This window comes from Bos grunniens, chromosome 10, assembly GCF_055505025.1.
Source record: "Bos grunniens cultivar Pamir isolate PY7600 chromosome 10, Bosgru_T2T1.0, whole genome shotgun sequence".
Lineage (NCBI taxonomy): Eukaryota > Metazoa > Chordata > Mammalia > Artiodactyla > Bovidae > Bos > Bos grunniens.
In genome coordinates, this window is record NC_141174.1 from 59,326,742 (window position 1) to 59,351,053 (window position 24,312).

The 24,312-nt window shown below is 38.6% G+C and overlaps 1 protein-coding gene and 1 long non-coding RNA gene across 2 annotated transcripts in view; one reads left to right on the forward strand and one right to left on the reverse strand.

Annotated features, from left to right (window-relative positions):
- Positions 1-10,583: 10,583 nt before the first annotated feature.
- Positions 10,584-23,760, reverse strand: TMX1 (thioredoxin related transmembrane protein 1). The gene is made up of 8 exons (XM_086321538.1): positions 23,535-23,760; positions 20,643-20,758; positions 19,314-19,359; positions 17,171-17,299; positions 15,258-15,303; positions 15,054-15,155; positions 14,873-14,939; positions 10,584-12,207 (listed from the first exon to the last, which is right to left on the reverse strand). The coding sequence occupies exons 1-8, from the start codon at positions 23,684-23,686 to the stop codon at positions 12,029-12,031; spliced, it is 837 nt and encodes a 278-aa protein (XP_086177664.1). The 5' UTR covers positions 23,687-23,760; the 3' UTR covers positions 10,584-12,028.
- LOC147364619 (uncharacterized) overlaps positions 23,755-24,312 on the forward strand; it is a 58,588-nt gene continuing 58,030 nt past the window's right edge. Inside the window, exon 1 of the long non-coding RNA XR_015134767.1 lies at positions 23,755-24,072. This is a non-coding gene — a long non-coding RNA (uncharacterized LOC147364619). The remainder of the gene's footprint in view (positions 24,073-24,312) is intronic.

The window sequence follows — 24,312 nt, forward strand, 5'->3', positions numbered from 1 at the left end:
GAGGTTAAAGTGTCTGCCTGCAATGCGGGAGACCTGGGTTCGATCCCTGGGTCAGGAAGATCCCCTGGAGAAGGAAATGGCAACCCACTCCAGTGTTCTTGCCCGGAGAATCCCATGGACAGAGGAGCCTGGTGGGCTACAGTCCACCGGATCGCAAAGAGTCGGACATGACTGAGCAACTTCACTTCTTCAGGGTGGTCATAGCTTTTCTTCCAAGGAGCAAGCATCTTTCAATTTCATGGCTGCAGTCATCATTTGCAGTGATTTTGGAGCCCAAGAAAATAAAGTCTGTCATTGTTTCCCCATTTATTTGCCATGAAGTGATCAGACCTGATGCCATGAGTTGAAGTTGAGTTTTAAGTCAGCTTTTTCACTCTCTTTTACTTTCATCAAGAGGCTCTTTAGTTCTTTTTTACTTTCTGCCATAAGGGTGGTATCATCTGCATATCTGAGGTTATTGATATTTCTCCCGGAAATCTTGATTGTAGCTTGTGCTTCATCCAGCCCAGCATTTTGTATGATGTACTCTGCACATAAGTTAAAAGTAGGGTGACAATAGCGGAGAAGGCGATGGCACCCCACTCCAGTACTCTTGCTTGGAAAATCCCATGGATGGAGGAGCCTGGTGGGCTGCAGTCCATGGGGTCGCTGAGGGTCGGACACGACTGAGCGACTTCGCTTTTACTTTTCACTTTCATGCATTGGAGAAGGAAATGGCAACCCACTCCAGTGTTCTTGCCTGGAGAATCCCAGGGACGGGGAAGCCTGGTGGGCTGCTTAGCATAGCATTAGCATAGGGTGACAATATATGGCCTTGACGTACTCCTTTCCCAATTTGGAGCCAGTCCATTGTTCTATGTCTGGTTCTAATTATTGCTTCTTGACCTCCATACAGATTTCTCAGGAGGCAGGTAAGGTGGTCTGGTATTCCCACCTCTTGAAGAATTTTCCACAGTTTGTTGTGATCCACACAGTCAAAGACTTTGGCATAGTCAATAAAGCAGAAGTAGATGTTTTTCTGGATCTCTCTTGCTTTTCTGATGATCCAACGGATGTTAGCAATTTAATCTCTGGTTCCTCTGCCTTTTCTAAATCCAGCTTGAACATCTGGAAGTTCTCAGTTCATGTACTATTGAAGCCTCGTGATGTGTCTCATGCTGCATAATCTTTGTTGCTTGCTGAAAACACACATTTCTGAGCAAGTGGGCTTACTCCATATGAAATCCTATTATTTTCTCTTCCACATGTTCCATTCATTGTTATAATATTTTAAACGATGCTGCTCTTATTTTCTTGGACTGCAAGATCAAACCAGTTAATCCTAAAGGAATCAACCCCAAATATTCATTGGAAGGACTGAAGCTAAAGCTGAAGCTCCAATACTTTGACCACTTGATGTGAAGAGCCAACTCATTGGAAAAGATCCTGATGCTAGATCCTGATGCCTTTTACTAAAAGGAAGGGGATGGCAGAGGATGAGATGGTTAAATAGCATCACCTACTCAACAGACATGAATCTGTGCAAATTCTGGGAGATAATGAAGGACAGAGGAGCCTGGCATGTTACAGTCTATGAGGCTGCAACTTAGCAACTGAACAACAACACAACTCTTCTATTACCTGGAGAAGGAAAGATTTATGACCATTTAATCTCTGTGTGTGAACTATCTATTCTCCAAATTAATTCATTAGAAAATCCAAACAAACTTTCTCTGTTGATGGATCATATCTTAAGACTTACATTAAAAAAAAAAAAAAAAAACACCAACGGAGATACACCATAACACTTCGTCTCTAGAATATGACCCCTTGCAAGAGACAAAATTTGCCTAGATGGCAGAACTCAATACACTCACCAGAGCTTGTTGGTTATTTAAAGATAAGAGCATTGATATATAAACTGACAGCAAATATGCTTTAAGGATTGCAGAGTCAGACACGACTGAACACACACACATGCTCTGAGGGTAGACCATGTTTCAGAGTGCTTTGGATACAATAAAGGTTCTTGGCCTCAGACCAAAATCCAGTTAAGATCAGTTAGCAAAATAAGTAACTTTTTAAGTGGTCTAAAACTTAAGGTGCTGGTTATTAAAAAAGGTGGGGCCCATCTCCAAAATGACTAACCCTCAACAAAACGCCCCAGCTGGCCAGTATGTGACACAGGCATCTCCTGCTAAGATCCTAGCATCCATGAAATGCCCAAAGACCCAATTTTTGGAGCAGCTCAAAGAGGCTTTTACAGAATGCCAGCAATTAGATCCAGAGTTGAAAAGAGGTGCTGGGAGAAATCTGGACACAAATCACGTAAGGTTGAAGCACAAACTGGAATCAAGATTGCCAGGAGAAATATCAATAACCTCAGATATGCAAATGACACCACACTTAGAGCAGAAAGTGGAGAACTAAAGAGCCTCTTGATGAAAGTGAAAGAGCAGAGTGAAAAAGCTGACTTAAAACTCAACATTCAGAAAACTAAGATCATGGCAACCGGTCCCATCACTTCATGGCAAATAAATGGAAAAACAGTGACAGACTTTATTTTCTTGGGTTCCAAAATCACTGCAGATTTTGTGGCTACAGCCATGAAACTAAAAGACACTTGCTCTTTGGAAGAAAAGTTATGACCACCATAGACAGCATATTAAAAAGCAGAAACATTACCGACAAAGGTGTGTCTAGTCAAAGCTATGGTTCTTCCAGGAGTCATGTATGGATGTGAAAGATGGACTATAAAGAAAGCTGTAAGCCAAAGAATTGATGCTTTTGAACTGTGGTGTTGGAGAAGACTCTTGAGAGTTCCTTGGACCGCAAGGAGATCAAATCAGTCAATCCTAAAGGAAATCAGTCCTGAATATTCACTGGAAGGACTGATGCTGAAGCTGCAACTCCAATACTTTGGCCACCTGATGGGAAGAACTGATTCATTTGAAAAGACCCTGATGCTGGGAAAGATTGAAGGTGGGAGGAGAAGGTGATGACAGAGGATGAGATGGTTGGATGGCATCACCAACTCAATGGACATGAGTTTGAGTAGGCTCCGGGAGTTGGTGATGGACAGGGAAGTCTGGTGTGCTGCAGTCCATGGGGTCACAAAGAGTCAGACACAACTGAGTGACTGAACTGAACTGAACTAAGGATCATCTCTGGTATCCCCAGCATGGAATGTTGTAAAGTTTACATGAAATTACTCACCACAGTAAGAAAATATTGGCCACTGTGGCCACTGGACTTAGTCAGAGTCCTCCAAAGAAACAGAACCAGTAGAACACGTATAGTTATAGGAGAGACCAAGATGGTGGAGTAGGAAGACGCTGGGTTCACCTCCTCTCACAAACACCTCAAAACTACATATAGAGGGACTCTCACTGAAATCTACCTGGGGAGCAGCAGGACAGCTTTTCTACCACCTAGGCTGTAAAAAAAGATCTACACAGAGTCTCATAGGAAGGGCAAGGGGTCTGGTTGAGACCCATACCCCTAGTACAGGACATAGGAAAGGAGAGAGATATCACGGGCTCAAGGATCCTCCCTGGTGGGGTGGGGGATGGTGAGAAGTTCAATCCACGTATTAGGCATCCCAGCCACAAGGTCCAACCCCAGGAAGACAAGCCCCTTAGAAAATGAGTGGGACTTACTGGAGGACGGTAAAAAACCAAGACTCCACAAGGGCATGTGCACAGACTTGGTTATTCACAGTCAGTGTGGATGCGAGAAACTAAAAACTGACTGGGGCTCTCTCGCCTGCTTCCCAGGACCACCCTATCATACCCCGTCCACACCAGGCTGCTACTCCAGCCCCTCTTGCTCCTGTGCTGCTTCCCACTAAGGTGGGGGCTGCCAGGGAGAGTGTGTACAGTTGAAGAAAATGAAGCTTGCTTGGGCCCCAGCCCTGCCTCTGACCAGGCCGGAAACAGCCATTGCCAGTGTGTGCATCAGTGAATATACTTGGGAGGGAGTGAAACCAGCTCAGTAATGTAGTACCAACCCCTCCAGCCCCAGTCTGGCTTCTAACCAAGGCACGTCCACTGGAGGGGAAAGGAAACCAGCACAGAAATGCAGACCCAAGCCCTCAGTGCCCGTCACGCCCCTAACCACGGCAGACACTGCCAGCACACCTGGGAGAAACCCAACTCCCTCGGGGCTCCTGCTCTGGAACCTCAGGCCCGATCAGTCCCCCTTCCTCCACAGGATGGTGATGGCCTAGGAGAAATCCCAGCTTGCACCTGGCTCTCGTTCTAGCTCCTCCAACTTTAGCCCTACCTCCCACCAAGACTGTGGCTGCCACCACACCCTAGGGGGAGATACAGTCAGTGTTCATTCCAGGTTCAGCTCCCTCACTAAAGCCACTGGGCATGCGAAGACTACAGAGGGAGGTTCCACACAAGGACGTGCCATCAAGACTGGGGTATGCAATGGTTTTAACTAATTTTATAGAGACAGAAAAGTTCAAATGAGAAAACAGAGGAATATGTTTCAAGCAAAACAATAAGGAAAAAAACTCAGGGGAAAAAAAAGTTAATGAAGCAGAGATAATTTCCGTAATAAAGTGTTCAAAGCAAATGTAATAAAAATGATAATTTTACTTCAGTAGATGAACACAGTGAGAATTTTAACAAAGAACTAGAAAACAAAAGAACTGGTCAGAATTAAAGAGTACAATAACTGAAATGAAAAATACACTAGAGGGAATTAATAGCAAATTAGGTGATACACAAGGCATAAGCAATCCAATCAGAACAGCAAAGAGAAAAACAAACTTTAAGGGACCTCTGTGACAACATCAAGCATACTAACATTTGCATTATATAGGGGTCGAAAAGGAGAAAAAGGTCAAAAATGTATTTGATTAAATTATGGCTGAAAATTTCTCAAACCTGAAGGAAACAGATACCCAGGTACAGGAAGCACATACGTAATTAAAATAGCAAAAGTTAAAGAGAGTTCTAAAGGCAGCAAGAGAAAAACAAAGAGTCACATATAAGGGACCCCCTCATAAGTCTATCAGCTGATTTTTCTGCAGAAACTTTGCAGGCCAAAAGGGAGTGGCATGATATATTTAAAGTGCTGAAGGAATAACACCTATAATTAGAGATACTCTACCCAGCAAGGTTATCATTCAGAATTGAAGGAAAGATAAAGAGCTTCTCAAACAAGAGTTTATTGATACTGACCTTACTTGAAGTGTTAAAGGATCTTCTTTAAGTGAAAAAGAAAAAGCTATTGACCCTTACATCACCTGGAGCCAGACTAGTCTTCATGTTGCTGCTGCTAAGTCGCTTCAGTCGTGTCCGACTCTGTGTGACCCCATAGACAGAAGCCCACCAGGCTCCCCCGTCCCTGGGATTCTCCAGGCAAGAATACTGGAGTGGGTTGCCATTTCCTTCTCCAATGCATGAAAGTGAAAAGTGAAAATGAAGTCGCTCAGTCGTGTCCAACTCTTAGCGACCCCATGGACTGTAGCCCACCAGGCTCCTCCATCCATGGGATTTTCCAGCGAGAGTACTGGAGTGGGGTGCCACTGCCTTCTTAGGTGGCCTCCAAACCGTAAAAAACTATTTGACAACTCATAGGGGTATTTTGACCAAAAACAGATGACTGGGTAGCCCGACCAATGGCTAGATTTGTAACACAGAATTCAATTTGTAACACAATTACTTCTTAAACACAAAAGCCTATTGGCTACAACCTGCATTCTATGGATGGGGATAGTTACCTTGGTAAATGGAAGCCTGCCCTAAGGATAGCCTGACATCATGCAGGGTTCATTCTGACTCATCAATTTCCCTCTTAGAGATTAGATAACTTAATCAAGAGGAGAATCGGGCCTTGACTGGAGAACTGAAACCCTAACAACTCCTGGGGAATTCTGGATTGCTTTTTTTCTCCTCTGGACTCTTTACCTCATCTTCTAAAAGGCCTAGAAGTAGGGAGACACCTTAAATGCTATGGTTCAGAGAAAAGCAGACACAGGTGAGCTAAACAAAGCCACCAAGGCTATAAAGTTCCACCAAGGTACTCATCACCCAAAAGGTTCAGAAAATTGAATGGAATGAGCCCATCAGATATACATAACTGGTGTCTTGAGGAGGAGCAAGTCCTTTTTGGCGCAGGCAGGGCACAACAGCAGCTTATATCCATGTAAAACTTTCTGGCATCACTATTACTACCTAAGAGACCTGGTAAACTAATGAAAAAATTACAAAATTGGGTAATTTGGCTAATAATCCCATATCTGGTACTGCAGGCTCATTACATCAGAAATGACATCTGTTCTTCCAGCTTAATTTGGGGCACTCTTGGGTCATGCATTGGGATATATGCTGCTGAAGCAAGCATGTAGCTCATGCATTAGAACTACAAATTCTGGTCATTAACCCTTCCCTTGGTTTTCGTTATATAGTGGCTCAGATGGGTGACAAGTTTTACAGACTACAAGTTTTATCTATGAAATAGATGACGTGCAGCTGTCATCCACGTGATTTAAAAATGATCAAGTGAAAAGAACAAAAAAATCTAACACTTATGGATATTGAAACAACCATGTGGGGAACTTGACACATGACCATGATGCTACAAATAGTTTTGAAGTTCTGCCGTTAAGATCATGAGATCACATTCCCAGTTGTGAACCCTTCAATTCAGGCCAAAGAATGGCAATGAGGGGACCATACTGAGAACTGAAACCAACAGTTAACTTACTGTTAACCGTCAACAGCTTTATTATTCGACTGTCTTCATTCACATAGTATTACTATTCTAGGAAACTTGCCCAGGAAGCTAAAGTTGTAAACAGCTTTATTGTTCAAGAACTTTCTCAATGTCATTTATCTGAATGTTAGACTACTCAACTTACCCTCAGCAAACCATATACTTCCTTCTGAAAACAATAAATGGCACTGAATGACTGTTTACTTGGGATGATTTTTCACTTTGACCCTAATATGTCCAATCATAAACAAGCCCTCAAATAAAACATAAAATAAACACCTTAAAGAGAATCCCCAAAGAACGCCATAACCTGAGTCTATCTGAGACACTACTAAGACTTATCAATGTAATGACTGTCTTTACCAAATATAGTAGCAATAAACTCAGTCTTGGTTTATCAATAGGATGATTCTGGTATATTTTCAGGGAGCAAGCATAGGACAATAGAGTAGGAAGCTTAAATTATAAGGTATCATACAAAAAAAAATTCCATACTAGAGTAGCATGATAAAGGAAAAGTTATTATACTAACAACAGACTGGTTATTAATAACAATATTATATTTTAACAACATACTAGAAAGAACAACAGACTGGTTCCAAATCGGGAAAGGAGTACGTCAAGGCTATATTGTCTCCTGCATGGCAGGTGGATTCCCTATTGTCTGAGCCACCAGGGAAGCCCAGGTAATTCTTTTTCATCACTTTCATACTTACACTGCTCCCATTCTCAGTAGAAGACTCAAGTTGCTGTCAAAAATGACATTTAAGAATTTGCTCACTAAATATAAAATCCAAATAAAATAGGATTTAAATTTGCCCATTGTGAGGCTGAAGTTGCTTCCTCTAAAGAACAGGGATGCAAAGAAATGGAGAATTTAAAATCTGGGCTCTGGTGTGAAGGATGACATCAGTGTTAACCGTGAGAGTAAAAAGGCAGGGGAGTCTTCTCTTTTCCTGCTCCCCCATCTCAGTAGACTAAGGACCCAAGTTAGCTCCTAGTGACACTCACATAGCTTACAGTCAACATTAACAGCTTTACTACTTGACTGTCTTCATTCAAATGGCATTAATATTCTAGGAAACTTGCCCAGGAAGATAAAGTTACAAATAACGTCAATGTTCAAGAATTTCCCCAAGTCATTTATGGGAATACTAGACTACTCAACTCACCTTCATTTCACAAACATGAAAATCAATGTCCAGAGAGGCAGCAGTCACATCCCTTGATGATGTGGAGCAGAGAAAAGATCTGGAGCCAGGTCCCTTGACTTCTGCCCAGAAGTCTCCCCACAACACTATATTTTGTCTCACACTAAGTGTCAGGCCTCAAAGAGGTAACAATCAGGTTTTTAAGACAACAAAGTGATCTGACACACACACATGCTTTGAGGGTGGACCATGATTTTAGTGCTTTGGATACAGTAAGGGTTCTAACTCTCAACTCAAAACCCAATTAAGACCAGTTAGCAAAATAAATAACTTTTTAAATAGTCTAATACTTTTTAAGATGCTGGTTATTAAAAAAGAGATTCACCCCCAATGACAGCAATGTTTATCTTGTTGAAGGTAGAGAACCTCAGAAATCACTTTACTCATAAACTGAGGCCTAGAGATGTATTATGATTTATTCAATGTCAGTTAATTGCTATACATAAATCCAAGAGAAGAAATACTAGAAAGTAGTATGGCATTTAAAATGGTAAAAATTGCAAAATAGCTTATTTATGAAAGAAATGACCGTGGGCCAGAAAGGACTCACAGGATTTGAGCTGACTCTTGAACTAACACATAATGAGATATAGCCTCACAGAACAATAGCTTCACTTGTTCAGGTAGTTTCAGGAACATCAGCTGGGTTGGGGCAGGAGAGACAGAGTTAAGAGCATATAAAATTTTCAACCAAGTATATACTTGATTCAGGTGACACAGAACAAAGCTTCTTAGGAATGCCTTGGTAGCAGTATGTTGAAACTTTAAGTACTTACTTCAGTTGATATAGTCTAATCCACTAACAACCTTATTTCTACTATATACTTTATTAAAACACTGAAGCTTAGAAAGTTAAAAAAAAAAAGTTATTCTTCAAAGTGAAGCATACTTTCAATGAATTTAAAACAGGACTTTCTCAATTATGCTTTGATTTAAAAGAAGTTTTAGATATATCAAATCTTGGTCAACCCATTTCATTTTCAAGATTCAACCTGTCTGAGCTGTGATATTATGATGAAAACAAGCTTATAAGTAATGTCACACATAGTCAAATGGGTACTAAGGAAGGACAGCTGATTCCATTAATGGCCACAATCCGGTACTAATATTATCACCATTTGTAATGAATAAATCAACATAAACAAACAAAAAAAAAATCATTAAAGGAAAAGGAACAGTTTAGATGTTAGTTCAAGTGTTTAACTAAATCTACTACCTACAGATTATCAAAGTTCCGATTTAAACTTAAATGTTTTTCTAGTGTCAGTAGTTTTAAACAGGTACAAAAGTTGCTGGGTGTGCAATACCAACATATCTAAAACTGCAGTAGGATAGTCAATTTAAAATTTACTTTTAGGACTTTACAATTATACTCAATATGACCATTCATTTAAATTCCAAACCCTAACAATTATGAATAAAAGATTCATATCAAAAGTAATTTGTCAATCATACCTCAATAAAGCTGGGGGGAAAATTTACTGAAAGAATTCTAACTACCACGATAAATCAGAATATCCTAGGTAACTCTAAAATGAGTTAAAATGTTCATTCAAAAATGTCTCTCATCACAAGTCCAAAACTATGCATTTTTATGCACTGGGTTCAATAAAGACACAAGTGCCTTGAGAGAAAATTTCTTTCAAGAGCATCATTTACTGTAATAACCTTCTTTATATATTACCCAATAACACAGGACTGCAAGTACTGAGTTCTGGTTATTTCTTAATAGCATTTGTTGCAATATTCTGATAGGAGTAAAATTCTAAATTGTATTTTCATATATAAATTGCTAGACGTGCAGTACTCACACTGAAGAAAAGCACAGCACTTGAAATCTTGTAGATTCAAATTTTACCTATTTCTGCCAGTTCTCTGAGCCTTCAACTGAATCACATATAAGGCTCAGCTATCACATACTGCAGTAGATTAAATAATCACAGAAAAATAGCACCACTCCAATACTCAATGAATGAAAAATGTTACCTATGGAATCATTAAACTTTTGTCCGTCTCACTCATTTAAGTATTTAGGCAGTACATAGTAAATGCTGTATTTTCTAGTGATCAGATTTCAATACTTCAATGATGGAGCTGAATGCCTGGGGTAGGGAGGGAAGTAGGGTTCCCCAGGATGCTGATCCTGCATCTTATTCACTCGTGAGATGATCTGGAGCTAAGTTGCCATGTGGAGTCCTTTTAAACCAATGCAGAAACAAAAGGGGGTCTGTTAAATGTAAAATGATCCCCATAGTTTCTGTAAGTAAGCCTCTGGTGTGAGAGAAAATGGACTATTCAGGTATCTACAGTGACAATCCTGAAGAAATACAAGATACATATCTTTTCTGAAATATCAAGTTTACATGTTCAGTCTACCTGTAACTTTGTGTACATACTACATTTTTTAATCACTTAAATACTTAAAAATATATGATGTATAAGACTAGAAAAATAGAATGCTTAATTAATGAGCAGCATTTCTTGATCATCTCAGATAACAGAGATATATATGACTCTAGCCTTTTGATTACATGTATCAAGTATGTATACAGTGACACCACTATTCACTTGAACACTGTTAAATACATATTAAGCATCAATTAAATATTTAAATATTAAGTATTAATTAAGCATCAATTAGAAATCACACTTGCCTTCAGCTTCAGTGAAGTACTTAGAAAAGTTTATTTTGTGCTTAGATTTTTCTAAAGCATCACAAAATTATTACACATCCAAACTCTTCAGTGGTAGAATATTTAATATTCTAAAGAAGAGGCCTTTAAAGGGGACATTATAGAAATTGTCTATTACCATAACAGAGAAGTGATCCATTCAGAGTATCTATGTTTTTTCCTTTTACTGCAGCTAATACATTTCTTTACTGCTGCCCCACAACTCCACCCACTTCCTCTTGCTGTAAGGTGAAAACTATTCTCTTATTTAAGGAGTAAAAAATATATTAAACGTCCCATCTTGCTGATACCCATCTGTGAAATACCACAATAGAAAGTAGAGAATACAGTTTGTCTTTTCAAAAACATAAAACTTTATGAGTTTAAATCATCTAACATACGTTGACTTTGTACAATCAACTAAGAACTTTTTGGATGAGGACAAATATACACTGAAAACACACACTGTAAGATGCTTTTTCCTGAGTAGAATACTAACTTTATATCATATTAAGCTTCTGTGAATTTTCAAAATAGAAAATACCAAGGCTTTTCCACAAAATCAAATAAAAATCAGGAATGTTTGCCTTCACATCCAAAAAAAAGAAGTTCAAGTATAGGTTCAACAAAAATGATGTAAAATCTGAAACAAGTAGCCAAAATTTTAAGTTATCAGATGGCTCTTCACTTTAAGTATTCTTCAGTAAACTTCAGTTTGAAACAATTTATTAAAACATGAAAGACATTTCTAGGAAATTATCCAATTTGGAAAATAAAAAATGTAACCCATGGTAAGAAAAATACAAATCATACACTGAACACAGGAGAACAAAAAAGGCAACCAACCTTTATAAACTTTCTAAACATATCCTGTATTATCATGGGTAGAAAACTGTAATTAAAGTAAGGTAGTTTTTATTAGTCGCATAATCTAAAAGTATGAATAAATTTTGGACTTTAAAGGAGATAAAGGGTTTCAGAGTTGTTACTGAAATACACATTTCTTGAGACAATGGGCAAAGTTCCCATTAATGGGAAATATGTTCTCTTCACACAGTGAAACTGACAAAAATTATATCAAATGAGAAATCTTCTTCTCTAAAGTAATCTCCTTAAATACCTCAATAATGCAATACTTGGGAAATGTAATTTTTCAACTCAGACTTGAAAGTTATTATGAAACAAACATACAGAAATCTTATTGCTTGGCACCAGATTTTCCAAAAATAAAGAACTGTTTGAACCACCATACTGTTTTCAAATCCTATTTTTTCACAGTGCTACGTTTATTTTCCAAAGGTAGAATGTTCAACCTAATGACAATCCAGGCTGAACCTTGCAATGTACAAGCAAGTCACAGTTCACTTCAAACCAAAACAAATGCTCGATCTTCTGTTTCTGCCAATATCATATGAAAATACTTGTAAAAATTAACTAGGATTTATCTGTGGCCAGTGAAGGACCCACAGAACGTTGTCTTACAGCATTCTGTGCAAAGTCTTTGTTTGCTCCTTCTTTGCTTTCAGATTCCTCTTCTGAAACATCTTCTACATCAGCCTCTTGTTCTTCCTCCACTTTTTTCAAAGGTTGGGAAGATTCTGGTAGTAATTTTCCTTAAAGATAACAACCAGAAGTGTTTTGTTGTTGATGTATTCTAATACAATCAAGATACAATTCATATGCCCATAAACTGCTTTGGCAATGATTTATCAATCATGTTTGGATTTCCAAAAGGAAAAAGCTGTATTCAAGAACACAGGACACTATAAAAATAACTGGTTTGGAAGGTCCATTTTACTTACCGAATTCATTCTTATTACCCACCTATTCATGAACTGAACTGAAATTAATGAATCAGAATTAATGCTGTGAATATGGATGCCTATAAGAAAATAGACTGCATTAAATAAAACTACATTTACTATTAAATCTTCTAGCTAATAAAGATACTAAGACAAACTTCAATAGTACCCTTGTTTCAGCTCCCAGGCAAACAGGAATCAGACGAAAGCTATTTTCCTAGACATGATTCTTTTTTAAGTGGAGTCATAAATGTGCCTCCTCCTCTCCATATATATAATTTTACTGAGGCATAATTACAAACAACATAATATACCTATCTTAAGTATATAGCTCAATCACTTTTTTAGTATGTACATACGCACACTATCCCCCCCCACCCCAGTTTTAATAGGAACTATTGCAAGTTAACTTAAACTTAGAACACTTAGAACATACCATGTTACAGAGATACAGAACACAGACTCTGGCTAATGAGCTTTTCTCTGTTCAGTGGTCCAAGACCGTCCCTAATTCTAGGCAATACAGAACGGAGCAGGAAGAAAAGGGGGATAAGGTAGAAGAGACCACAGGAATTCCCATACAGTGGACAATCTGTTGTTTGATCTGTCTGGCATATCTCTTTCTACTGGGTTAACTCCTTCCCTACGCCCCATCCCACGCAGCTGTAGTTGAGTACAAACAACAGCTGAGAGCAGTGCTTCTCCACCAGGGGTGATTCTGCTGGAACACTTGGCAACGTCTGGAGATATTTCTGATTGCTACAAGTGATAGGGGCAGTGCTGGGGCAACCAGGGGGATGATGCTAAAGATTCAATAATGTACAAAAGAGAGCTTGTCACAAGAATTAACCAGCTCAAAAGACCAACAGAGCCAATGCTGAGAAATTCTGATTTACAGTTTAAAAAAAAAAAAAGTGAGCCCTCTACACAAGTACTCTACACAGAGTACACCAGAATTTTTTCAAAAGATAGGTGAGTATAGGGAGAAGTATATTTCCTTCTTACTCTGGAATTATGAGCTACAGCTTTCTGTAGTTATTCTATGCTCAGGACTAAAAAGAGCCCCAAATGGAACAAGCACAAAGTCATAGAGAACTGAGCAATTCAGAAACATTTGAGCCCCAGGATTTAGTCAACTTTGTCCTCTGGCTTCCTCACTACATGAACCAATAAATTCCTATTTTGCTTCAAATTAGACTTAGTTGGGTCTTTTCCCAGCAACTTAAAATCTAAGCCAAAAACACAAAATGGAAAACAACTCAAATCCAGAAGCCTGGTATAGAAGGGGCAATATCACATTAAAGTATGGATTAACATCAGCAGTGTAACAGATTACCTAAGACAAATCTGTTGTTAGGTTTAAGGTTTTCTAAGCAAAAAATATAAAAAAACATACATTTGCTGACTTAACTGTCCAATAAGTAATCTGCGCTTATTACACTTTTCCGACAGATCAGTGTCCCTTGGTGGATAAAATTATTCCCTCCCCTCCATGCATGCAACTTTTGATATCGATGCAACTATCTAAGAAATTTTTTAAAACCCTATCAGTTCTTCAACAATGAATACTTAACTGCCATCTTCACTGAAATGTTTCTAAATTGCTCAGTTCTCTCTGACTTTGCACTTGCTCTATTTCATTTCAGAAGTTTTGACCTCAGTAAGTCCTAAGTCACGAAGGCAGCACAATAGAAATATCAGGCTAAGAGTTCAATTTAGGTCCTACTCTCAGCTCTCATTTTTGCGTAAACCTGGAAACACAGTTCATCTCTCGGAGCTTTAGTTTACTCAATCACAAAATGGGAAGAGTATCACTTATGCAGTCTACTTTAAAGAGCTGCTGAAAAGCAAACGGGATGACACAAAGTGGAAGTTCTTTATAGACAGTAAGAAGGCCTTCATAACAGCATAATTTTCAAAATTAAAAATAAATGATAGGTAGGTAAAATTATATTAAGACAAATAGCAGTGAATATTCTAATTCCCATCTTGTAGTAAAATACACAGCTAATGAGACTCCTAAAGCAGTGACAGGAATTGCTTTTCCCAATATCCTAACAGAAAAACTTGACTCATATACAAAGAAAAAGCCTCAAATGTGGTCACTATACCAATGAGATGACTTCAAGACTGGAATATACTCAACTTTTTTGGACCCAAATATACTCAAATGGATCCCTGAACATTATGGAATTTTCAAACAAATTGACATCAGGTCAATGGTTATCAAATATCTGTTAAGGTACATGCAGTGTTAAAATTCTCCACACTATAAAAGCCAAAATAATGACTATTATGTTCCTAAATGCACTGGGCTGCCATGTCATTCTTACATGAAATATGTGTCTCTCTTCTGACACTACTCTGAATTTAGAAACCCTAGTTAGAAAAGCAACCTGTTATGTGTGTGAGTGTGTTTATTATCCCAGAAATGAATGGGATTACAGTAAACAAAAAAATTAAAAAATATACTTACTGGAAGGGTATGGCTGGGGTCTGCGCCTTTTTGAAGGACACAGACAATCCGCCACAAATATCATGAACTGCAAAAATAAACATAAGAATCTGAATGTATAATAAAAAGCTAGAGCAATTATATTAAATCACAAAATTCTAAAATATTTTTCTTCCTAGTACTCCAAAAATGAAGAACTTACAAGTCCTAATAACAGTCCTGAAAGCAGAGTTGCTAAAGCAAACACTGTATATGATCCCCAAATCGGTAATCCAAGGTCTTCAATAAAATAGTTATGGCAAGTCTAAAATCAAAAGAACAAAAAATAAACTAAAAGTCATAGCCATTTCTTAAAAAAGTTGACAGTGTCAAAATGTTTAAAATAGAAATAAATTTGAGCCCTTACCCTGATCCACATAGAGAGCTGAAAGAGTGCTGACATACTACTCATCCTAAAATAAAAAGAAAAACCAAGTCATATACACAGCTCTGAAGTAGAAGACGTGTATATTATCTACATTTTCTAGTTTTGACTCTATAATTTCTAACACAACAGATTTTATTGGTGATATTACTCAAGATTAGTGAAACAACAGTGATTTCAGGCCCCTAAGGCTTACTAGCGAAAATCAACAGTTTCAGAATTTTTGCCAGTATGTAATATCCTCAAACAAAACGCTTGATCTTTTTTCCTTTTCTCCTGTTGTTTTGCCTTTAACCCAATGTACTGTGAATACGGGTTGAGCTCTATGGAACCAGCTAGTTTGATGTTAGGCACACTATAAGCAAATGGAAACTCTTATTCACCCTTAAAATCCTCCAAAGAACACGTAAGGAAGGGAGCCTGAAGGAAGACTGGGAGCACTTGCTGAGTCGATCCTTCTCACCTAAGAATTACCCTCCTTTCATATTAAAATTAAATAGAACTTACAATAGTATTAGTTTGATACAGTTTAATAACAACAAAATAATTACCTAAGAAATAAGTCACCACAGAAGTAAAAATAACTATTTTCACATAATTAAACCCAAGTAGTTTTGACAGGCAGTCAGAAAAAAGGTATGCTCCCAAAATTAGGTTTGTGGGTTCTCTCTAGCATAAGTGGCACCCACCAACACATACTAATTCACACATAAGCCAGAGCACCTGTACTCAGAATGACCTAATCCAATCACCAGTCTCAGAGGGTGGGGGGGCGCGTGCCCCTGCCAAGCCAACCCTAGGAGTACCCTTTATTCAGTCTAACAAGAAAGGTATGAACTGCTGCCCTGAGGAGTCACCAGAGACTTCCAAGCAACCCCCACTTCTTCCATCAGAAAGAGCAAGAATCATTTATAACACGAGATTTCAAATAAAATCAGTTACATTTTCACTCCAACAGAGAAAAGTACTTTAATCATGTTGCTTCTGTTGTTTAAAACACAAAATGGGAACAGGAACAAGGAACCAAAACATAAATCACCGTGCAGGCTCACTGCAGCCTGTGCTAATTAGATTCTATCAGGAACATTAGGTCCCTTACTTGGTTTGGTGGGCATGGTGGTTCAGTGGGTGAATTCTAACAGTTCAATTCAGAAATATAAGGAAAAGGTCCTACAGATAAACTTCTATTTTAAAACACTGTTTAGGGATAAACTTTCCTGCACTCCCAGAATCCAGAGCATTCTCTTATATACTGGTATTTCCAATTCTCCATCCTCCAAAGACACAACTGGTAAGAGGACAGGAAGAGATAACTTAGCTGGACTAGGATGAGTCCACGATGGCCTCAGAAAAACTCAATATTCCCAGAGGTCTCTCAAATGACCTGTGAGGCCCTGCTCCCCAAGAAAGTAACAAAAAACCTTCTTGCTATGCCCAATCCTTACTGCCCCATAGACAATGCTCATCCATACTATTCACACAAAAAAGTTACAACAGGTGGAATAATTCAGTCACATTAAAACAAGGAGAGAAATCTAAAAGTTGCACAAGTCAGTATATGGTTGAGGCTTCTCATTCAATATTAAGCTCGAATGATAGCTTTACCCATTATGTCACTTCTAGAGGAATTATTTTGATGATACAAATGACCATATTTACAGAGCTAAAATATTCCTAACAAGACTTTCAGCTCAATTCTATAGAATGCCTCTCTCTACCTTAAAAAAGGACCACACTATCTGTTGGACTTAGAAGATAAGTCTAAACTAAAAATATCACAGAGTAAATCTGAACATACTGTAACAGTCCTAGAAATAAAACGAAATATAAATGATTTACATGAAATACATGATCCACTTAATTCTGAAATAAAGAGAAAAACCCTTTATACTTACAAAATAGAACCTGGACCAAACCATGATGACACGGGTTCAATACTTTTCCACTCTTTGTCACTTATAAAGTTTATGAAGTCCTTCTTAGTTCTTGGACCCTGATATCGCCTAAATTCACCATCTTTACAACTAATGAAGATCAGAAGCAAATATTAGCACTGAATACATAAACCTTGTTTTGCTATTTCTATAATCTCATTTTACGATCAATCCTGTACTCAAAATCAGCAATGAGCAATACACAAGTAGCAAATTACACTAATTACCTACCCTTAACATCTTAGCCCCGTATTTCATTAACCACTGAGGTTATATTTTTGAACAGTCATAAGCTTTCAGACTTTATTATATTCTTCTAAACAATAAAACTGTAGAATAAGTTTTAGTTATATTAATTTAGTTATATTAATAGTTACACGTCAATTTGTTGTCGTTTAGTCACCAGGTTGTATTCAACTTTTGCAACCCCATGGACTGCAGCCTGCCAGGCTCCTTCATCCATGGGATTTCCCAGGCAAGAACACTGGAGTGGGTTGCCATTTCCTCCTCCAGGGGATCTTCCCAAACCAGGGAACAAACCCTCATCTCCTGTACTGGCAGGCAGATTCTTGTAATCTCTGGTGGCTCAGCAGTACATCTCAGTGTAATTACATCAATTACATCTCAGTAAAAAACTGAGGAGAAAAAGAAATTCGGTATGTAGATACATATCAGAAAATTACTTTTAAGCCACAATACACACATTAAAAAGACGACCTCACAAAAAAGTGGTTAGAATAGTGTCTAACATTTATTATTTATTAGCTACTATTAAACTAGAAGTGAACAATTTGAGGCATTTTTCTGGTCTTTTCGATCACAATCACATCATCTCAGCCATCAAGCTTTAAGTCACTGGAGGCATCTGGTGCAGTGCAGTGATTCTATTTTACAGTCTGCTTCCTGACACCCACCTCCTCCTCCTCTCCAACGTATGGAGCTCTGCCGTAGGATCATAAGTGCTCTCCCTGTTCCCGTATCTTCATCATTTCCAATCTACCTTAAGTAATATTGCCAGTCTAGGCCTACTTACTTAACACTTCTATTTTGATCACTTACAGGCAAAAACTCCCCACTACTTACAGTAAGATTACAGGACCCTTTATCCATCCAAAAAATTACAGGTTAGCTCCCACTCAAAAAACCAAAGATTTTTGGAGAAAATGGCATTTGAGCTAGTTTTGAAGGATAAGTACGATTTCAACAGGCAAAACTTAGGGGAATGGGCATGATAAACAATAAGATTAAAAGAAAAGGGCAGGAAATTCTAGAAAATTTCAGGGAGTGTTGAAAAAGCTGGGAGACTAATAAGGGGCATGTGGAGAACAGGACTGCATGAAAAGGGTGAGAAGCACTTATAGGGAACATGAATTTAAACAGATACAAAGGGGAAATAAAAAGGGGAAACATATGAACATGAAAGAAAAGACAAGGAATGTCAAGATACACACAGAATCGCTGAATTCTTGTTTCAGGAGACAAGTGCCTCCTGGCAGTCAACACATCAGCTTAAGGTTCAGGGCAGATACAGAGATTTCTTATGGCTAATTTAGAAGATAAAGACAAACTAAAGAGCCTACACTGAAGACTACATAATGGTGTTTATTCTAACTTAACTGTTTCACCCACCACTGTTCCCAAGGCTGAGCTAGAGCACTTTCTGAGCTAATGTGTAGACATTCCATGCTCCTACTTATGACTGTTTATGAGACAATCCTCCGATGGAACACTTAACTCTGCACTCCTAATAATTCTACTTCCGAGGTTGAGTTTAATCTCCATATTCTCAGGAACCAGTCCAGTGCAGTGATTTTCCCCCTTACCAAATTTCCTGCAGTACTTACCACAACTCTGGGCTCATGATCACTTATGCCACTATTTCTCGTGCACGTCATTTTCTAAGGCAATTAGAAATCCCGGAGATCAGGGATTATTTCATACCTCATTCATCCAGCTAAAGGCACCTAAGATAGCACTAAGCAAAACAAACCTTCTAATAAACTTACTGAATATAATGCTCTTTACACATGATCAAGGCTAGAGGCTACTGTTCTGATTATGTTATGATGCATCCCTCATAACCACAGAATCTTCAAATACTTACTGATAAATAGTAGGAAGAGCAGTTATGATAAATCGTCCACTTAGTCCTACAAATGAGAAAGATTAGAACTAAATACAAGAAAGAACATACAGGTTTTACATGAGCCGATCTTTTACTACTTAAAGGTTGACGCTATTATTTAAATACTAAAAGGCAAAGAATATGAAATTAGACCTAAAAAGAGTTTATCTGTATAACACAAACAATGAAAGAAATTTCATTTACATACTTAAAGCAACTTAAAAAAAAGACTATATATTAATTTAAAAGTACATAAAATCTGAATATTGAAGACATTTGTGAACATATATACATATAAACATTTGGTCAATCATACCACCCTAAGATTACTAGCATGAGTCATGGGACAGCACGATATAACTGTAGTCTTATGTCTAAAACCAAAGGAAATTGCATTTGATAATCAAAAAACAAGCACAGAGTTTCTAAAGTATTGTTAAAAACGGAACTGACTCTTTCAAAAGGTGGGCAGTAACAATATCAGCTAACATTAACCATGTGTTAAACATGAAAATGATGAACACCAATCTATGGCTCAGCTTTCACATCTGTAAAACTGGGATACTATCTATCCCACAAGGTTGTGTAAGGACTACAAAATAAATGCAAAACACTTGGAGCAGTACCTGTAAGAGTAATGAGTGCTCACCAAATACTAGAGATTATTCCCATTTGGGATAGGGGCAGAGCCAAGAATCCAAGTTTACCGTGGCCAAGAACAGGTAATAAGCATCACGTAAGCGCAGGGCTTGACACCTGTCCAGGGAGCCAAGTCAGGAGGCCACAACCATAAGGGCTCTGTAATTAAGAGCCCATATCTTCAAATCATTATTAACGGATTAAATTTGGAACCCAACTGCAGAGACTTAGATAATTTGTCAGGGAACGTGACCTGGACTCTACAAAGAACTTCAACCACATGCTCCTTATTCTAAGCTTGGTACATATGTAAATACTGGGGTGACCAATGTCCACTTGAGCCATAAGGTTCTATGGCTTCTCACAGATGTCTTACATACTTGTCTGGGGCCTGGGATGCTAAGGAAAAAAGATGAGAGGAAGTTACATGGGGAACAGTGAGGGGAGGGAGATGCCTCCAAGTTCCCTTACAGAAATACAGAAAAGAATTAAGCTGCCATACACAACTAGGGAACACACTTCACACTGAACCCTCATTAAGGAGGTGGGTAAATCAGCTTAACCAGCTGTTCATAAAACCCAGTGAAAGGCAGAATTAAGACCATGTAATGCGGAAAACAGGATCAACACACATCCCAGCCTGCAAAATGAACCAGAGACTTAAACTACCTGGCTGCTCTGTGACATCAACTTTTGCAACATTAACCTCAAGATCTTCTCCCCATTCGGCAAAACTTTCCCATTCTGGTTGAAGATTCTGACAAGCAGGACACCATGGAGCATAACTAAGAAATACAGTTTAAAAAGAAAAGTTAGAACACTCTAATATAAGCATTTAGGGATAAAAATTCTAAAATGTATAATTTGTAAAGAACATCTTTTAAAAACAAGATAGCAAAGTGGTTTAACTTTGTGAAGACAAAAAGGTTTTAAGTATGAATCTAACACTCTGGAAATCAAGAACTATGAATTGATAATGCTAATCACAGAAAAGTAATTCTGGGAATAAGTTCTTAAGACACAAGGGGACTTTTTTATGTGCAAAACAGCTCTTTAAAAACCTTTGGATTTCTCTATATAATGGGGCCAGAAAGCTCAAAGCCGAATTTGGGGTGCATCAGTTTTAATAATTTTATGTGCAAGAGTCACAAATGCAAAGGGCCAATATGAAAAAAAGGAAGCACCCAGTGCTGTGGTGAATAGGACACGCATGCCTCATTTTAGAGAGGGAAACACTACCCAGTTTGACTGTCAGGGGAACAGCTGGCCCCAGGGAAGCTGGCCCAGGACTGCAGGCTATTCTAATTTAAAAGGAGCTGAAAATCCTCGTTTTTATGCAAAAATGCTACCCCAAAACTTAACCCAGACACAAACACTAGGCAGGCCAAATGAAATTCTTTGGCCAGACCTTGGTCAACCTCGGGTTTTCAAATCTGTGGCCAAGCATACTAAGCATTTTAATTACTCTTCTGGTATTCCCTTGAAAGGCCCTGAATCTTTCAACTTTTCCCATACTGTATATTATCTCATAATTTACCGCGGTTTTTTTTTAATGGAACCAGGTAGAATAAAATGTATACCTGTTAAACGTAATACAGTTTCTGTACTTCATTTTCTGTTTTCTTGACTTATTTTATGAAAATAAAACTTCTAAAAGTAATCGGCATTGTGGAAAAAGACTAGTACCACACACAAAAGCCAAAGTCCACAACAATAAATTGAATTACAATCAAAGTATCTCTGTAACACAATTCCTGATTAAAATAGATTTAACGTAGATAACTAACTTGTAATAGAAGCAGCCTATTATTAGAAATACTAGACCCTTTTCAAGTTTCTTTTGTTTCTTAGGTGCTTTTTATAAGGTTTAACTTCATATTCAGTAAGCTAAGGGAAAAAATACTATGGTATATGTATTCTTAATTTCATACATGCTCTAATTCAAATTCCCTAATATTTCACTTTTGACTGCTATATTGATTAGTTGGATCAATTTTTTTTATATTGATAAAAAAAATCTCGAGTAATACTGGATTGTAATTTGCATATGAATTCATAATCACGATTGCTCAACACATTATTTATGAAATCGTTGAGTATTTTATAGGCACAATCTAAAACAAGTTACTGAGGACAATGAAAACCAAATGCTGTCCCTGGTTCTATTTCCTCACCCCTGCATCTTCAACACTTTCTGAAAATTGTTTCGCTGAGTTACAAACTATATGCATACTATATAAACATTTCCCCTAATGTTCTATGCCTTGTTTGATTTTATGACTGGAGTTATTGATCTGGCCTTCTGGGTTCTCCCTTGGAGCTGTCCACCTCCACCTTCCTCCTTAACTGGCAACCCAACCATACAGGGAAAACACCCACCTGAATCTTGTTAAGGAAAAGGGTTGTTCTAATAACCTTTGCATGTGTACACTGTGTTAGTTTCTGGAGACAGCCACTATGGCAATACCTGAACATATTAATTAAAGCTATGTCTCGCATATGTAAAATCCAGGAAATAAGACCTATCTCATAGAATCTGTAAAGAATTTAATATGATAATGTATGTAAGTGCTTAGAAGTGTTTCAGTTTGGTTCAGTCACTCGGTCATGTCCCACTCTTCCCGGCCCCATGGACTGCAACAGGCCACGCTTCCCTGTCCATCACCAGTTAACACTCAAAATGGGTGTTTTCTACTAACATCACTAATACCACTAATATCAGTAATACTGCCACCACCAATTTAGCGACAAGAACAAACGCAAATAGTTTATTATCTACCGATACAAAAGGGACATTATTATAATGGAATTAGCACAGACATGACTTTATTCAAACAGCGTGTTTTGCAATACCACTTAGGAAACGTAAGAGTAACAACCCGTAACATTCAGTACGTCGCAAAAACACACACCGAAAGGAAAAAATGAGATGTGGGCAGAGAAAAGCAACAACAACCAAAAAAAGAGGATTTTTAAAAAATAACCCAAGTTGAATTTATTTGGCATTTAAAATATGCCTAATTCATAAAATAAAATTTTAAATAAAAGTTTCCAACTGTAACATTCTAAGTGGACTACTTTTTAAGGGTAATTAGAGAAAAGGAGAGGAGACTTCAGTTAATTTCCCTCTTTTGTAGAGTTTGGTGAAATAAGTCTGTGAGTCTCTGAAGACTCATTCTCAAATAAATAATTGTATAGGAAGTAGAAAGACCCACCTCCCTCAACCCCAAGGCCAGGAAAAGTTGAAAGAATTCAAAGCTGAACGTAACCTCACAGGCGCACCTCAGCCCTAGCAATCAAACTAGGATGCACACTTTAGGGGAAATTTAAGAGCATTCCCCGGTAAGAAACGAGGAGAGAATAAGACCAAGGCGGTGGAGGATCCCAACAGGAGTCAGGAAATCTCGAGGAGTCGGGGGGCTCCCGCCCCACAACTCAGAGTCGCAGTCCCGGGCAGCCTGGGATCCGCATGAGAGGAATGAGGATGATACCGGGGCGTCCAGACTTGGATCTAGGACCTCAGCCCACCGAGGGGCCCCAAGACCACAGCCCCCCACTCACAATTCTATCATCCACTCTCCTTCCAGCAACTCTCTCCAGTTTTCGTCCGTGATGATGCGCACGTCGCTCCGCTTCCCGTGGGCCCAGGGAGCTCCCCAAAGCAACAGTAGCAGCACTGCCACCGGGATCCGGAGACTCCCGGAGGGCGCCATGTCAGCCGTTTCGCCCACCCACAACGAGCGAGGCGGCCCCCACCTCCGCGCAGCAGCTCCTCACTTCCGCCCGCGCCCGCTGATCAGTTTGTGCGCATGAGCGCGGCAGGGCTCGCGCGCGCGCCCGCCTTGAGGACGCGCAATGCGCAGGACAAAGCTGGATACTAGTGGATTGGTTGAGGAAAGAAAAAGGGAGCGCCCCTAGTGCGCATGACGAAAACCTTCTCTTCCTTCTTTCTGCTTTGCCCCGGAGCCGTTTTGCAGGAAGAATGAACCGAGGGCGTGGTGTACAAAATGGGGCGGGACTTTGGAGAGGAAAGGCTTAAAAATTTGCATCAGGATTTTGGCGCCAAATGTTTGACATTTATACTTCCTGAATACAGTTGGTAAGTTTACACTAAAGCAGTTTACAGTTAAATGTTCGTCAGAGTTTTCTTTTGTTTCATTTGAAAATTTTCGTAAGAAAGCTAATGAATGTTTATATGAGTCAGAATATTGGTTTACTTCTGGAGGATTAGAGAGACTGGAGGAGCATAAGGGAGACTTCATCAGATCTGGGTTCCCTTTATATTGTATATCTTGGTCTGAAAAGTAGTTACACGGGTTTACACATATGTTAAAAAACC